General features: G+C 38.6%; 1 protein-coding gene across 12 annotated transcripts in view; it reads left to right on the top strand.

Annotated features, from left to right (window-relative positions):
* The window catches only part of SPATA18 (spermatogenesis associated 18), a 50,519-nt gene extending 33,726 nt beyond the window's left edge, over positions 1–16,793 (top strand). For 9 of the 12 annotated variants that reach the window (XM_075930440.1, XM_075930439.1, XM_075930441.1 and 6 more), the window contains 7 exons: positions 4,884–5,018; positions 5,769–6,006; positions 7,147–7,305; positions 7,803–7,978; positions 9,428–9,551; positions 9,887–9,976; positions 12,516–12,641. In XM_075930440.1, coding sequence (XP_075786555.1) covers positions 4,884–5,018; positions 5,769–6,006; positions 7,147–7,305; positions 7,803–7,978; positions 9,428–9,551; positions 9,887–9,976; positions 12,516–12,614 — 1,021 coding nt within the window. In that variant the 3' untranslated portion in view covers positions 12,615–12,641. Of the gene's footprint in view, positions 1–4,883; positions 5,019–5,768; positions 6,007–7,146; positions 7,306–7,802; positions 7,979–9,427; positions 9,552–9,886; positions 9,977–12,515; positions 12,642–13,083 lie in introns of those variants that run through there. The other 3 variants (XM_025179934.2, XM_025179937.2, XM_006113468.4) reach the window with 2 other exon arrangements.
* Positions 16,794–17,279: the final 486 nt, after the last annotated feature.

Here is a 17,279-nt window from a genome sequence, read left to right as displayed (position 1 = left end):
AATCACTCCTCACTTCCTGTTTCCACCTTGCTGAGCGGTGGGTGCCCAAATCTCTTTGGCAGATTGGTTAATCCCAGCGTTCATGAGTCTGAGCCTCAGTTCCTTGCCTGTAAAATGTGGCTACTGAGTCTTCCTGGTTTCCGGTGCCGATAGTGAGGGTAAAACCCTTGACTGGTGGTGAATCATTCACAAGCTCTGGTGCCAGCAGGAAGGGAAGAACAGAGGCAGGGAGGGGATGGGTCCCAGCTGCCAGTGAAATACAGTGAGATTCTAATTCCTAAATGTCACAGACTTCTTAATCACTCCCCAGCTTTATCCGAGTCCTTCTACTGCGTGTGGTACATGGGGATGGGGGGCAGGTGTCTGGTTAATGTGGAATGTGAAGATTTGGTGGGATTCTGGCAGCATGGGGCCTTGAAGGTGCAGGGCCCAAAGCAACTGCCTTGCTTGCCTTGTCCTAAGGCCAGGCCTGGTTGAATAGATATCTATCAGAGATGATCTAGATGGTGCTTGGTCCTGCCCTGAGGGCAGGGGACTGGACTTGATGACCTCTTGAGTGTAGGTGGAGCTTGGTCCTGCCTTGAGGGCGGGGGGCTGGACTCGATGACCTCTTGAGGTCCCTTCCAGTCCTATTATTCTATGACCTCTCGAGGTCCCTTCCAGGTCTAGTATTCTGTACAAAATTATTTACACTCATTTGCTTTTATTAATGTTTTTTGTCTCTGAAACATCCGTTGACCCAATGTTTCCTACTATCCCATAATATTCAGAGCTCCTTAGAATCAGTGGGAAAACTGGTAATGTTCTACTGATTTTTGGATATGTAATTTTATAGAGATTGCAGAATAGTTTTTAAGTAGAAAATTTAAAACAGCATGACTCCCACCAATGCTAGACTAGCATTGAAAAGGAATAATGTCAAGGCTGTCGAAGGTTAGAGCTTGGTCTACTGTATATGTTCTATACAGAGGGTCTTTTCTTCTATTGCTTTGTTTTTCTTTCTATATTTTTAAAAATAATCCAATTTGTGGATTATTTTAAATTTGTGACTTCGTGTGGGGACATAGTTGTATAAACATAGTTGTGTATATGTACTCTAATTAGCTTTAAACTATAACATTAATGCCATTGTTTTTCTTATGAAGAAAGTAGGCATCTTTTTAAGTAGGTCTCTGAAGGTGCAATAATTTGCAGTTATTAGCTGCAGTTGTAATAACTTCAGTTAAGAGATGGGAATTATTGAGAAAGTAAGACTTACTACATAGAACTTCAGATGAGGATCATCACATTTTATAATTACTCATCTTGAGGGGTGTGCTTGTGAATAATGTTAATTGTCAAAAGATAGGAAATACTGAAATAAGACTTCTACTTTTTCTTGGTGTGAAATTATTGTGTCTTATTACAGACACAATCCTGACTGTCTGCATTGCCTAGTCACCATAATTGCTAAGGGTATTGTGTCAAATAAAACAGTGCCATGTAGTTTTCCTTTTTACTACTTATACAAACATAAGGTGGCATGGCCTGTCTGGGTCAGGCCTGTGATTCATCTAGCCCAATATCCTGTCTTGCATCTGGCATTAGCCACATCTAGTTTAGAGGGAATGAACAGAACAGACAATTTTCAAGTAATCTAGCTTGATGTTCTCCTTCTCTAAGATTTTCATCTTCTTCAGTAGCACAGAGGCTGTCAGGCTGAGGGGTGGGACTGCTCTACTATGTCACTGAAAGTCTCACTGTACCTCCCTTCCTCCAGTTCAGCCTCTTTGCTTTCAGGAGTCCATCCTTGGTCTCTTAGGGTAGGTATACACAGCAGAAATATTTTGGGATACTGAGGAATCCCAAAATAGCTACCTGGCATCTTAGAAACTCACCTTTTATTTTGAAATAATAGGCACGCTATTTTGCCATCCCTGTAAACCTTGTGGCACAAGGGTTAAGGGATGGCTCAAAATAGCATGTTATTTCAAAATTTGGTGCTGTGTACCATAGTGCAAATTTTGTATCTTATTTCAAGTTTTGGGTGCTGTGTAGATGTACCCTAATAGCCCTGAGTTCTTTGCAACAATTGTACACATAACCCAACTGCCCACAAGGCCTGGAATCCTACATACTGCATTCAGGGCAATAAACTTTGCGGCAGGACTTCTGCCAGCATTATTTTTACTCTTGCAGGTTTAGTTTCTTCTCTTGATGGGTTTTGTGTATGGCTGTGACTAGACTGCACTGCTTTTCTGGGATACTGGAGGTATCCTGGAAAAGCAATGCTGTGTCCAAGGAACACATCCGCTTTTTCAGAAAATTTTTTGAAAAGCAGACGTGCTCTTTTGCCATCTCTGTAAACCTCGTTTTATGAGGAATAAGGGATGTGTTGAAAGAGCACTTTTTTCTGAAATTTGGTGCTATGTAGACACGCCAAATTTCGGAAAAGCCTCTTTTGACATTAAAGTGGAAAAAGATACACAATTTGCATACCACAAATTAAGTTTCTTTTTCTGACTTACCATTGCAGTGTAGATCTAGTATGTGTGTATGTGGCGTAATAAGGGTTATTGTTAAGTATATCTTCCACTCACTCTTCTGCTCTAAACTCCCTGGCAAAACTTTCACGTTTGTCACTTAGTAGCTGGTTTTTTAAACCCCTGTTCTCTCCAAGTTATCCCTGTCCCCTTGCCAAGGGATTATGATGCATAAATGTTTCCCTCCCCTGCACATCTCCAGGGTAAAAAAAGTCTGGTTTTCTTTCCTGATTATTTATTTAAATAGAAATGTCTGGTCACCTCTTATCTCTCTCGTCTGGAAATCCTTGCTTCAGGAATAGAACGATGTGACTAGTGATGTCACATGAAATGAATACTAAAGGTAACGGTTCCTGCCTCAAATGAGAGGCATATTTCCTTTTCCTTGGTATAGTGGCAATTCTTGCATTACATTTAGAGCCTCCCGCCTTGAAGTAGAGGGAGAAAGATGACCTTCAGCGCAAGTGGCAACCTCATTTGGCATAATTAGTCAAGTCCTTCAAAGACCTCACCTGTAAAGAAAGGGAAGAAAACGCTAAGGGTACGTCTAGACTACATGCCTCTGGCGACAGAGGCATGTAGATTAGGCTACCTGGCATAGGAAAATGAAGTGGCAATTTAAATAATTGCCGCTTCATTTAAATTTAAATGGCTGCCGCGCTGAGCCGATCAGCTGTTTGTCGGCTCAGCGCAGTAGTCTGGATGCTCCGCCGTCGACATCAAAGGCATTTGTCGACGTCCCAGGTATGCCTCCTGGGATGAGGTTTACCTGGGAGGTCAACAAACGCCTTTGATGTCGACCACGGATCGTCCAGACTACCGTGCTGAGCCAACAAACAGCTGATCAGCTCAGCGCGGCAGCCATTTAAATTTAAACGAAGTGTCGATTATTTAAATCGCTGCTTCATTTTCCTATGCCGGGTAGCCTAATCTACATGCCTCTGTTGCCAGAGGCATGTAGTCTAGATGTACCCCTAATGTGTCCAAAACAAGACAGAAAACCTCAGGGCTGTGTCTACATTGGCATCCCTTTCCGGAAAAGGGATGCTAATGAGACACTTCGGAATTGCAAATCCGCGGGGGATTTAAATATCCCCTGCGGCATTTGCATTTACATGGCTGCCGCTTTTTTCCGGCTCGGGGTTTTTGCCGGAGAAAAGCGCCAGTCTAGACGTGATTCTCTGGAAAATAAGCCCTTTTCCGGAGGATCCCTTATTCCTACTGGCGCTTTTCTCCGGCAAAAACCCTGAGCCGGAAAAAAGCGGCAGCCATGTAAATGCAAATGCCGTGGGGGATATTTAAATCCCCTGCAGATTTGCAATTCCAAAGTGTCTCATTAGCATCCCTTTTCCGGAAAGGGATGAGGAAAGGGGGAAACTTTGAGATAACTCTCTTAAACTTTGAGTTCCTCTCTTCTAACTTGTCTAGGAAAAGTGGTAAAGAGCAATATAGACATGTTTAAAATTGTTTTGCAGGGCATATGACAAATTTAAGAATTATCATAATCTTTCCATCTTTTGGGGTGAGGGAGAACTCCAGTAAGGTTGGAACCTCATGTGATATCATTATTCAGGGCTTCTAAAAATCTTGCACAGGCACTTGTGCAGACAGAAGAAAGAGGATCTGATGGGGAAAATTTAAAAAAAAACAAAACCTTTTTTAAAAAAAGTTTGAGACTATGTTGTGGAGTACAGGAAAGAGACCGACCTAATTCACCTGAAGTGGTACTGGAATATGTAAGGGTAATTAATATCCCCTGTCACAAGACATGCATCTGTATACCGGGCTATGTGTATACTGCACATTGTTGTGCAATAAGATATGCAAATGAGGCACGGGGATGACTATTGCTGCACCTCATTTGCATACCTAATGAGCCGCCATTTTGCGGCATGGGCACGGGGTTTTGCGGAAGAAGGAGCTGTCTACCCGGCTCCTCCTTGTGCAAAAAAACCCCTCTTGCGCAGAGCCGTTATTTCTGAAAATAAGTGGCGGAACGGCTCTGCGCAAGAGGGTTTTTGCACAAAAAGGAGCCGTGTAGACAGCTCCTTCTTGCACAAAAGCCCATGCCGCAAAAATGGCACTTCAGTAGGTATGCAGATGAGGTGCGGCGATAGTCATCCCCGTGCCTCATTTACCTATCTTATTGTGCAACAATGTGCAGTGTAGACATAGCCCATGAATATCAGTTAAGGGGAAAAAATTGGGTTGCTTTTTGCAGTTCATTGTTAACAAGGGAGTTCCCCGTGTTTCTTTCTAGATTTTAGAAGGTAATCTCCCCGTTATTTTTACAAAGCTTTTTGTGTTTAATATGGATTAATAAAGGGTTCTTTCTGACTAGCGTTATGTTGTATGATTAAGTCTGAAGGCTTCTCAAGCACAGGAGGAGAGCGCTTTGAGGAATCTGGATCGCCTGAATGATTATGAGCAGCAGGTTCAAATACTAAAGGATGAGATTGCCATCCTGGGTGCCCAAAAATCTGTTCTTCAAAGCAGGTATTGACCCTAATCTGGCAATTCTTTAAAACATACAAAGGAAGCAACACAAAAACTGAATAGCATCTAAATTAGTTTCTCAAATTTAATTTTATAATCTTCCATGCTAGGATACACATGTTGAGATGCAACTGAAGAGCAAGAAATTGCAGATACACGAGTTTAGATTGAAAAGTAAACACATTTAAACTTCTCCCTTTTATAATGAAACAACAAACTCTTCCACCAAATTTATTTTGAAGGAAGAAAGGGGAGGAATACACAAATATTTTCATTGAGCTTCAGGAAACATATCAAAAGGACAGCCTGGCAGATTAAAGAAAAATTGTTTCTGGACAGAAGCAATGTGTTATTTCTTGCTATAAGACTTTTGGAGCACCATTCCATTCCAGCACAAGACTGTTTGCTCACTGTGTCAGTCACTGTACATTGGTAACGGAAGAGGAAAAAATTCCTAAAGTTTTACTCTTTTAAATTCTGTTTCTGTGGTACAAGGTGCTTACCCCCACATGCTTTGGAACTGCTTCAACTATATTGATATTAGAAACCATTTTATGGGAATAAGCTGTAATGGGATACACATCTTTTTTATTGGTGTAACAGCATCCATTCTAGGACTTTGATTATATCAGTATAAAATCACACTCTTAAACACAATAATCAAATTGGTATAAAAACTGTGTGTAGACCAGACCAAAACATTCTGAAAATAACAGGGTGACCTTAACTACTTTTTATCATTCATTTTAGACTTGCACGGAGTCGCTCTCCTTCTCCAAGGCGCTGCCGAAGTAGATCCCCTAGTCCTCTCCCACTCAGGAGCTGCTCACCTGGCCGAGCCAGACTTACAAATGCTGCACGTCATGCCCACCTGGTGGCTCGCTTTAGTGAGATTTATGCTCAAGAACGTTTGGATGCACAGGCCCTTTTGATGACTTATATCGAGGATCTGGAGATGGTGCAGAGGATAATATATGTTGCAGCTGTGGTATGAAATAAAATGTTTAACATTTTTTTTCCATTACGGTTTGTGCACGACACACACTTTATGTAAAATAATATCACCTAGCTGAATTAAAACTGAATTACAGAAGAAAATGCTTCACTTGATACATTTTTTTTTGTTGCTATTTTTCATTAATTCCTTCAATTTATTATCCTTTTTATCTTTTCCCTAAAACATGGCAGTTCCTGACTGCTGGGCCCATTGTTATTACACTAGATCACACTGCTTCATTTAAACTAGTTTAAAATGTAATATTTCCAAATAACTAAGACTGGTTCATATGGTGCTTCACATTAAGTCACATGAGAGATCTAGAAGCATGTTTTCTAATTTATTGGGTATCATATAAGAGCCTAGGTAGGTAGGGAGACAAGAGGAATTCTCAATTTTACTCATTGCTTGCCACAGTTCATTTTGTGACCTGTGACAGGTCATTTTGCTTTTCTGTGCTTCATTTTCTCCCTCTAGAAAATTGATCTAGTACTTAGCCTGAACAAAAATTGTGACTCTTAATGGATATGGCGCTGAGAAGTTTTGAACACTTGGTGCTATCACTGAGACTTGTGGTTGCTCCTCACCAAGACTCAATAGCAGATGTTGTTGTATAAATACAAAGTGGTATTGTTTTTCCATAAAATAGCAATTTCCAACCAAATTACACAATCAAACTACAAATCTTCTTACTAACTGACAACATGTACTCCTCTATATGTATTATACTAGAGAATCTTACACTCTAGATACAACATCCTGTCCACTGACATCTTTAAATATCTTAAACTACAGTACTTGATTTAGCAAGTGATGGAATTTTATGGAAAAAATAGAAAGTTCTAGAAGGGAAGTATGAAGCATTCTAATCTGATTTGTCACCTGGAATTTAAAACCAAGTGTGAGGAATGAATCTGAGACTACTTTCTCCAAAGTGTATTGTTTCTAAATACTATCATAATTTAACACAAGAATTTTTCTTCCCTGAAAACTAGAAAGACATTTGGCTAAATTTATTCCTCAATATCAGTGAGGTTACTCTGGGCATGTTTCTGGACCATTGTTTGAAAATCAAACCTATTTTCTTGATCACAGAGTTCTAAATGTAATTGGTTATTTTAACATTTGCAGGAGTCTTTCCATGCAGCAAAGATGGCCTTCAGACAATTCAAAATGCGTGTGAGAAAAACTCTGTCTTTAACTTACTCAGGGCCTGAATCACTTGAAGACACTATCCTGGATTATATAGTGCGCCATGAGGATTTATATGATGTTCAAGCCAGTGTCAATGTAAGTAATGAGGAATATGAAGCTTGACTATTCATATTTTGTACAAATCTGAAATTTCTTAGTTTTACTAGGGAGAAGTTAACAGCACTCATTTTACTTTGTTGTAGCAATAAGCTTTCTTATGCAGTAATATAAACACAAGCATATTATTTATATCTAATATATTTTATCTGTGATTGTAGTGTCTTTTTGTTTTGCAAAAGTAATCCACTACAGTAAATAAAACAATTATATGATGCTTTCAGTAGTAGCCTAGACAGCACTGTACTTCTCTTAAAATCAGTATACTAGTCACAGAACTGATATCAGCATTGATGCCAATATTGTAATGCCATTTCAGAAATAACATAAGACCACATCTTTGGTGTTCTGTATACCATTTATTAAATGGAGTTTGTGAAAGTTAGGAGGGTCAGCTGTTTCCATATTAGCCAGTCTGTAATTAAAAAGCTCTGGTAAACTAAGGAGTAATTTGATACATTATGTTTATTTTTCAGGAAGTAATTCGTGCCATGAACATCAATCCTAAAATTTCATTTCCACCAGAAGTTGACTTCATCATGATCAGCAGTTTGATTCGGGAGCTGTGCCGTGTAGCTTTTTCAATGCAAACCTTGGTTCCGCCTCTTGATATTGCATTTGGTGCAGATGGAGAACTTTTTAATGAGAACAAGTAAGAACTCTGAAATATTTAATAATAGACTCCTACCATAGAAATTAGAGATGAAAAGGTCACATAGTCCATCCTTCAGGCAGTTCAGCCACATTTACACTAAGGTTTAAGATTGCTGGTAAACTCACTTAGTCTGAGTCTTGTTTTCCTGCTGCGTAGCAAATTTGATGAGAATTCAAGGGTTGTAGTGGAATATAATTTCAAAAGTATGCAAACTTTGGGCAGTATATTTCTCAATTAGTCATTTTTTCAACCAACAGGGCAACAATTTTATCCATAAACTCCAGTCTCGTGCATATTTGATCTTAATATTTTTAGTAAGGTTATCATCTTTCTCACTGCCATATTCCCTTCTGCCTCCAGTTTTTTAAAAAGAATTCTTCTTGCTACTTCCTCCACTGTTACTTTCCCAGTTCATTAGAAGCAAGTATCCATGATGGTGTCTGCTTTCAAGGGTCACACACATCTCAGGATCCTCTGCATATCCTTTCTGGAAGCTGTTCTGTGGATTCTGAGCTCTTTGGTACCCCACCATCAGCTCTGTGGAAGAGCAGCCACTTCTTAAAGTGAAAATTCTTTGTAGAAATGGATTATTTTTCTTCAATATCTTGCAAACCAGCTTTTAAGGGCTCTTTTAAGGCTCTTCGGGTGTGTCTAGACTACATAGCTCTGTTGACGAAGCCATGTAAAGTAGTTTATTCAACATAGTCAATGAAGCGGGGATTTAAATAATCCCTTCATTAAAATAAAAATGGCCACCACGTTGTGCCGACAATCAGCTGATCCGGCACAGCGCGGCAGTCTAGACATGGTGCGGTCGACAAGGGAAGCTTATTGTGTCCATTTGTGGGGATATATGACTGTGGACATTGGTCAGGGAGGGAGAAAGAAAGATATATGGGGAGAGGATGTGAAAAAGAGCAGCAATCATTAGGAGAAGGAGAAACTGAAGGTACTGCTGTCGTCCAAGGTAACTTTTCTTGGCTTCCTAGAATCCTAATTCTGACCTTTCTAGCTAGTGTGTCCAAAATCCAAACTGGTTTCTTTGATGGAAACTATTATTGTCAATTTAATATTTAGTCCTGATTCATATTTGTTGTTGTATTTTTTATCTAATCATTGTTTGACAAAGTGGCCCAGGAAGATGTTATTTATCCAAACACTGCACTTCATTGTTGCCCATCAGCCCTTGCTTTTACCTCGGTTATGCAGGTGTGCATCTGATGTGAGACATTATTATAACAAAATTTCCATTAGCACTGGCAGAAGACATATGTCTATGTTAGATGGGTTTCATACAAGTATATTCCTTTTTTATACTTGTACTATTGAAATATTGTTAAAACATATCACAAGCTATAATAAATATTCTGGCCTTATCAAGTATAGCCATCACTGCTTTCTTTCAGTATTGACATGGTAATACCCTCTTTGCTGTGTTTTGAACAGGTACCATCGCAGTTACGACTCTGATTTTACTGCTCCCTTGGTGGTCTATCATGTGTGGCCTCCTCTGATCGAAAATGATTCAGTTATTGTGAAGGGAGAGGCAGTTTCAAAGAGAGGTGCTCTGGTATGTACCCCCAGGCTTGATAAGGGAAGTCATCCTGTTTAATTTCTGAGGCAACTCTGGAACAGGCAGGATTTTATATATAAATATTTATTTGGGACCTGATCTAGCCGCACTTAATTTTGTGCATATGAGTAGTCCCAATGACCTCAGTACATTTCTTGTGTGCTTAAAGGAAAATACGTAAATAAATGGTTGCAGAATTAGGGCCTTAAAGAAATATTCTTTTATTCATATACTCAAGTCTTGGCTTCAGGGAAAGAAGGCTGCTCCCAATTTAGTTTTAATGAATATTCTTTTTAAAATATAGATCTGTGTCCTACTGTGTTTTATTGTAGTGGTCTCGCAGGAGCAGGAGTAAAAGCAGAAGCAGAAGCCGCAGCATGAGCCCTATTCTGTCTCATTCTGCAAGCCCCAGCCGCACCTTGGTATAGTATAACACACTGATCAATGAACTTTCAATATACTTAACAGGCTCTAGGGATTTAGTAACATGACAAGCCATGTGTGCACGTTGAACCTGGGAAATAAGCATTCATGTTGACAAGCTTGCATGGAATAGGATGAAATATTGTACTTATAAATAGGTACTCATATACAACTGCATTGTACAAAATACATGCGGAGAGTTACTATTTTAGTCAACTATGTAAATTTTGGTGATAAATACTATAGTAAATTGCTTGACCACACTTTGATTTGTTATGAAATATATTCAAGTGGCTAAATAAACTATGTTAATCAGATTTATGGCACCAAGCTAATATTGACTTTGTAAAGGAAAATGGTTCTTTATGATACCATTCTCTGGGAAGTCATCTTGTGAAGCAATGTTACATCACCTTTATGCAGAAGGTGGGCTTTCAAAGTTCCATGTTTCTGCTGGCATATTTATATGATGATTTTTACAAGTTATATCTCTCTTTACATATCACTGAAATCCAACCAATATGTTCCAGTCCCTTAACTTTTTGTTTTATTCTTTCCTTAGCATTTGAGGTCCATGAAGGTACCTTTCAAGTTTATACTAAGACACACAATAAATGTATCTTAATTTTTATATGTTCCCTGTTTGCTTATGTTTGCAAATGCAAGAAGTTATGGTATACTTACCATAATCCTGTTCACTTATGCTATAGGCCAGTGCAGTCTACCTCATTATTATAATATTTGTACTTAATATTATTGGTGGTGTGGTATGTGTGTAAATATATATTGCAGGGCACATTCTCCATAAGGTGAATATAAAATTTGCTGTATAAGGTGACTTCCCAGAGAATTATATTATCATGTACAGGTTGAACTTCTCTAGTCCAGCATCCTTGGGACCTGACCAGTGCCAAACCAGAGAATTTGACCCAAAGAAGATGAATATTGTCTAATAGCATTACCAACACTTCCACTGCTTACTGGTCTCTTAGGGTATGTCTACACTTGCTCTCTAGTTCGAGCTAGGGATGCAAATGTAGCCGACCAAAATTGCTAATGAAGCGGGGATTTAAATATCCCCTTCATTAGCATAATCTCGCCTGCGCGTTATTCCGCTCGCCAGCTGATTCGAACCAGGAAGTGCGCTCCGGGACACGTTAGTTCGAATCAAACCCCTTGGTTTGAACTAACGTTACTCCTCATTTTTTGAGGAGCGCACTTCCTGGTTCGAATCAGCTGGTGAGCGGAATAATGCATGGGCGAGATGATGCTATTGAAGCACAGGATATTTAAATCCCTGCTTCATTAGCAATTTCGGTCAGCTACATTTGCATCCCTAGCTTGAACTAGGGAGCGAGTGTAGACATTTAGGGGTAAATTAGAGCTAAATAAAAGCACAAAGCACTGAGAGCCGGGACTGGTGTCTGTAAACAAATTTTACGGGACCATGTTAAACTTGGACCTCTGGCTAACTAAAATCATGCCAGTCCATGGATGTTGCCAGACCAGAGAGTGCTGGACAAGAGAGGTTCAACCTCTAGAGCCATTTTTCTTTTACTATGTTTACCAGGACTGTATATGGTTATCATGTGTGTGTGCATATTATATAAACAATTTCAATTAAAAACTGTATTGTAAACTATCCTCATTGCAGATCACATGTAGGCTAATGAAAGTTTTGATTGAGTTGATGGTCTTACGTGCTTTGCTCCCTGTCCATTTCTACAGGTGTCCTCTTTTTTTAAACTTCCAGCCTTTCCTAATTATCAAGTACAACCACCCAGAAAATGTTTTAGGCCCCTCACAATACAGATAAATAGCACACTGTCCCTGCTTCTTAGAACTAGCAGTCTAAGTTTACCCTCTAATGGAAGGCAGGAGTAACAAATCAGGGAGGAAGAACAAGGAAGGAAAGGCTGAGCTCACAGTAATAAGATTACGTGAGAGTGTAGCAAAGCTTTTTACTCGTGGTGCAGGTTCTTCAATTTGTGAATATTTGAATAGTTTTATATCTATCTATCTATCTATATCTATATATACTTTAACATTATTTAATGATACTGTATAATCAGGTGTCTATCGTATATAGTGCATAGATAGAATGTGGGGGATGTTTTTATATATTAATACACACATACCCATTGCGTGTATAAAAATGTGTGGGTACATACATGAAATACCTTATTAACAATATCTTGTTAGACTCACTACATGTGGGTGTCATGAGAGAAGACTGAGAGGAAGTGCCTTGTTGAATCACACTTGAAGGTGGTACAGAGAACACTTCATCTAGTTGTGAGGCTGATGGGACTTACATCCTGAAGGTCTCACTGATCACCAGATTTGAGTAGGGAAGAGATTTTCCCCTACGTCCAATTGGCAGAGTCTTGGTTGCCTTCCTTTGCAGCATAAGGCACGAGTCACCTGATAAGATCATCTGGACTTATCTGTCTTAATCAATTCCTTATTGTTGCAGGGGCTTCAGTCACTGGTATTGTTCTTGGCCTGCTAACTTGCTCTTTGCTATTTGTCTTGCAGTTACCTCGAAGTCGCAGCCCTTCCCCAATAAGGAGCGGAAGCCCAAGTAAGTGGGCACATTCAGTACACAATGCCTCATGGTTTTCATTAAGTGCTTGAAATATTGAGTAAAGAAATCAAATAACACTGTGCGTGTCTTTGTCTCTGACACATTTGTGGCGTTTTTAAAATGAGTGGCCCTTCACTTTTTCATTTTGTAAAAATGCTGATGTTTCTGACTCTTGCAGGGTGCCTTCTTTCTCATCTCTTCCAAATCATTATCCCAATGTCTTGTGCTGCTGGTTGCCTTTGTGCAATGGCCAGCCAACTACCCACACAATGTCCTACAGAGTCATCACAGAGTTGGTTTTTTTTGGGGTGGGGGGGCGGGAGAGGGCTCTTCCATGAACAAACGATTCCACTGCATGGCTCCTGGTTCTATCCCTGCCAAATTCCAAATGGACTAGATAAAATGACAAGGATAAAATGAGACAATTTTCAGAATTTCAAATGAAGTGCCTTCTTGAATCCACTCAATGTAGCTACTTAGAAAAATAGTCATACTGAAATGTGTATTTTTCTCCAATAGGACTTTAAATTAACTGGATATGTTTCTGTGATTCTGTACCTCCGGATCAGTCAGCTTCAATGGTGCCTCCTCCTCTTCCAAGAGTACCTCAAACCTCACCTAAAATAATGTGAATGGCAGTTTTATCCCTCCCTCTGGAGGGTTAAATGTGTTTTGTTTAGTGTATTTTTACAAGTGTAATAGGTTTTTTATCATTATAGAAATTAATTGAACCAATTTGATACAAAAAATTGCGTAGACATTTAGGATCATACGCATTTTGCCTAAGAGTTTGCACAGGTCTTAGTGACCTGAGCAGCAGATCTAAGGATCACATATTGAACATTTTTACCTGAAACAAAATGCCATTTATTTTGACAGCATATTTAACATCACATGAACATTACAGTTTGTTGCTGAAATTAGCTGTTACTTGAAAACAGTGTCACTAGATGGTGCTTATTTAAATTTCTAGAAGGGCAGCACAGATCTTGGAATGTGAAATTCTTAATCACTTGGTCGGATCTGTCATTGAGCTAAAGATGGTCTCTGTTGTCTGACTGATGAAATAATGGTAGTTTATGATTGGCACATGTGATTTCTATATTTCCATCTCCAGGTCTTCAGTTACACTGATTTATGGAAGCACACAGCTTCCATAAATCAGTGGGTTTTGTGGAGTGCTGTGATGGTTTTGGCATGGAATTCCCTATGCTTGTTAAATCCAGTCTCTCCTTGAAGAAAGGAATCATAGAATACTAGGACTGGAAGGGACCTCGAGAGGTCATCGAATCCAGTCCCCTGCCTTCATGGCAGGACCAAATACTGTCTAGACCATCTCTGATAGACATTTATCTAACCTACTCTTAAATATCTCCAGAGATGGGGATTCCACAATCTCCCTTGGCAATTCATTCCAGTGTTTGACTACCCTGACAGTTAGGAACTTTTTCCTAATGTCCAACCTAAATCTCCCCTGCTGCAGTTTAAGCCCATTGCTTCTTGTTCTATCCTCAGAGGCCAAGATGAACAAGTTTTCTCCCTCCTCTGTATGACACCCTTTTAGATACCTAAAAATGGCTATCATGTCCCCCCCCAGTCTTCTCTTTTCTAAACTAAACAAACACAATTCTTTCAGCCTTCCTTCATAGGTCAATCTCACTAGTGATTGCAAGTTGGACCCTATAGATATTTTAAAAACGTCTCTGAACATTTTGAAATTTGAAATGCTTGCTTCGGATGCATGAACTATTCAGTATTTCTTCCAAATACATACAGAACAAACCTGTTAGAGCCTCCAGATGAACATAGTCACAAAAACTTGGCTATTAAAGACAGTAATTTGCTGCATTCTGAATTAATAATTATTTTGGCCTCAGAAGTACATTGGTTCTTCTGCCATTTAAAGGGATTTCTTGTCCATCTGTAGAAAGTTCATGTCAATATCAGAATAATTGTTTCTAAAAGAACTGATGCATCTGTAGGGCCAACTTAAATACAAGCAACACAAGAGACTACTTGGGGGCCTTGTACTTTCACATAGAAACCTAGGATTTCTAAGACTGTAATGGTTCTGACCATTAGCTGAACAAGTCCAAGATCTTGTTTGTCCAATAACTGATGCTTCAGAGGAAAGTGGAAATTTCTCATAACTTGACTTTGCAGTTGTGGAATGTAAAAGGCTGAAAGGATGAGGAATTCCTTCCTGTCCCTTTTGTAATAGTAAGATTTAATTACTTTTTTGTTCCAAAATCTATAGTTGTACATGGTGTTAGTCATGAATTTATTTAACTCTTTAAAAATTCACCTTCATTAATTAATTACATGAACTCTCATAGGGGGACTTGTGCAGACTTGGTATACTCCTTTCTTCCTCTCTACAATTTTCAGTCTGTTTGAAGTCTGTTTGAGGTGCTACAAACTTTAAGACCAGCCCAGACCAGCCCAACTTTACTAGTCCCTACTGTAACTATAATGTCACAACTGGTGCCTGTGGGCCTCGTTCGACTCTGATCCTGGTTCTATGCATATGTAAAAGGTACTCTTGATTTACAAAAGAGTCATAAACATATTTAATGACATGGGATCCATGACGGACCCTGGAATACACCCAGCAATCCCTTTCAGTGTATTCTCCTGCAAAGAACTAAAAATGCAAGTTCTGAAACAAAGATTTAAAACTCTTGAGGACCACATTATATACAGAATCCACCAAATCAGCTAACTGAACCTCCACTCACTTGTCTCAAGGTAGAGAAGTTTAAAAGAATTAATGTGGGTGCACACTATGTTTTGCAGGGAGAAAGTGGCTTCAGTAATCCCTTGCAAAATATAAAAGTTCAAAAAAAATAAACTTGATAAACAGTTATTCTTATCATGTTGGTCTGTGTAGCAAATAGCATTTAGCAGAGTGTATGATGTCATTAAGAGATTTTTTTTATTGGGCTTTATTTCAGCTCATTTATAGTCATTTAAATCAGTGCATTGGTAGAATAAGAGACTTTTTTTTTGTGATGAGTCAGATGTTAACCAGCTATTTACTGCCCTTTATCTACATCCAAAACTCCACCTGACAATAGTGCAATTTGTACATGCTGATCAAGGTCAGTGTATGACCCGATGTGATAGACTACAATAGAATACAATGCCCATATAAAAAGGGAACTCTGTAATTTCTCTCAAATGCTATCTTAATTAGCTGAGCTAAATGAAAGAATCACCAAACAGAAACTGTATAGAACATATACATATTAATAAAGTATTTTAGTGAGAGAAAATGTTTTATAATAAATCAGTGTAAATGCCACACCAGTAATCTTAAAATAATACAGGTGGCAAAATGCATAAATGTTTGATATAATTTTGTAAGCTTAAAAATGAATATGATCAGTTGGGTTTATGCTACGAGACTGCTACAATACAGTGTTATTCATAATGTCAGTGATAATCCTGAAGTGTTGGGCCAAATTCAGAGCTGATCCAAACTCTGTATAATCCCACTGAGATAAATGAAATTGCCTAGGATGAAAAGCGGCACTTATATGGACCAGTGGATTTGAGTGGAAAAAAGTATGTTTTATATAAAAGTTGTTATAGCTGAAGAGTTTCCCTTGCATAACAACACTTTCTAAGCTGATTTTGAATGTCTGAAGAAAAGATCACTCCAGGGTTTAATCTAAATCTGATACATTTTTTGTTATCTATTTCTGAGGAAATACTTGGCATCAACCTGTGGAATCTCTATAAGGAAATGATTTTAATATATCCCAGAATATCACTGTATCTAATTAAGAGTTACCAAGATGGATAACTTACCTTACTGTCGTGCAGTGTATGATCCAAGTCAGAAGCAATATTGTGCTTTTTTCCCACCTATCTTTGGGTGGGAATTTGTGATGTCGATGCTCAGCCAGAATAGTATACATCACTCTAGGTGGACTTGGAGGAGAAGTACTTTGCAGAGGAGGCAAAAGCTATTTAATTACCTAACACCCTTCTATATTCCTCGACCAACTGGTGCCTGTCAATCCTTCTTCACATTTTTGACAAGCTGTTTTAAATGTGTTGTAAAGTTTGTCTTTATATAAAAGTGCCATTGACAATTCTCTTCTTTAGCCTTAACATAGCTTTGTCCTAAGTCATTCATCTTTGATTGCTGTTGACTAGAGATTTATATTCTTTCTTTGGTTTGAAATAGCCTGGATTTGCATTAAAGAAGATTGAAAAATGAATTCATTTTGTTTTGCAAGTGTTTTAGCATATTTTACAGACCAATATGTTTCTGGATTGTACTGTATCTCTCACCTATGCAGTATGTATCAATTACATTTACACAGAAATATCTGCATCTTGTTTCACAGTTTAAATCAAATTGATACTGAAAAATATGAGAAAAGCTGTCAGCATCTTACTGACACAGAGCATGTGTTATTTATTCAGGAAATACACCCTTTTACTCAGCACACTGTTATACCCAATCATGACATTCTGCTGTTTGAAGAGAACGTAGAACACAAATAAGATACATCTGAAAACCAGCTGTTGAATTCTAAGAGTAGTGATTATTCAAGCAAGAAATGCATAACAAAATTTTCTCTGAAAATTAGAACCCATTTTAACCAAAAAATGGTAGTACACAGATATTTAACTTGGTGTCACTTTCTGTGAAATAAACTGCCCAATAACCTATATACTGACTTCTTTGTTCAAGCATTTTA

This window comes from Pelodiscus sinensis, chromosome 5, assembly GCF_049634645.1.
Source record: "Pelodiscus sinensis isolate JC-2024 chromosome 5, ASM4963464v1, whole genome shotgun sequence".
Classification (NCBI taxonomy): domain Eukaryota; kingdom Metazoa; phylum Chordata; order Testudines; family Trionychidae; genus Pelodiscus; species Pelodiscus sinensis.
Note: the sequence above shows the minus strand (reverse complement) of the source record. Positions and strands in the feature narration are given on the sequence as shown.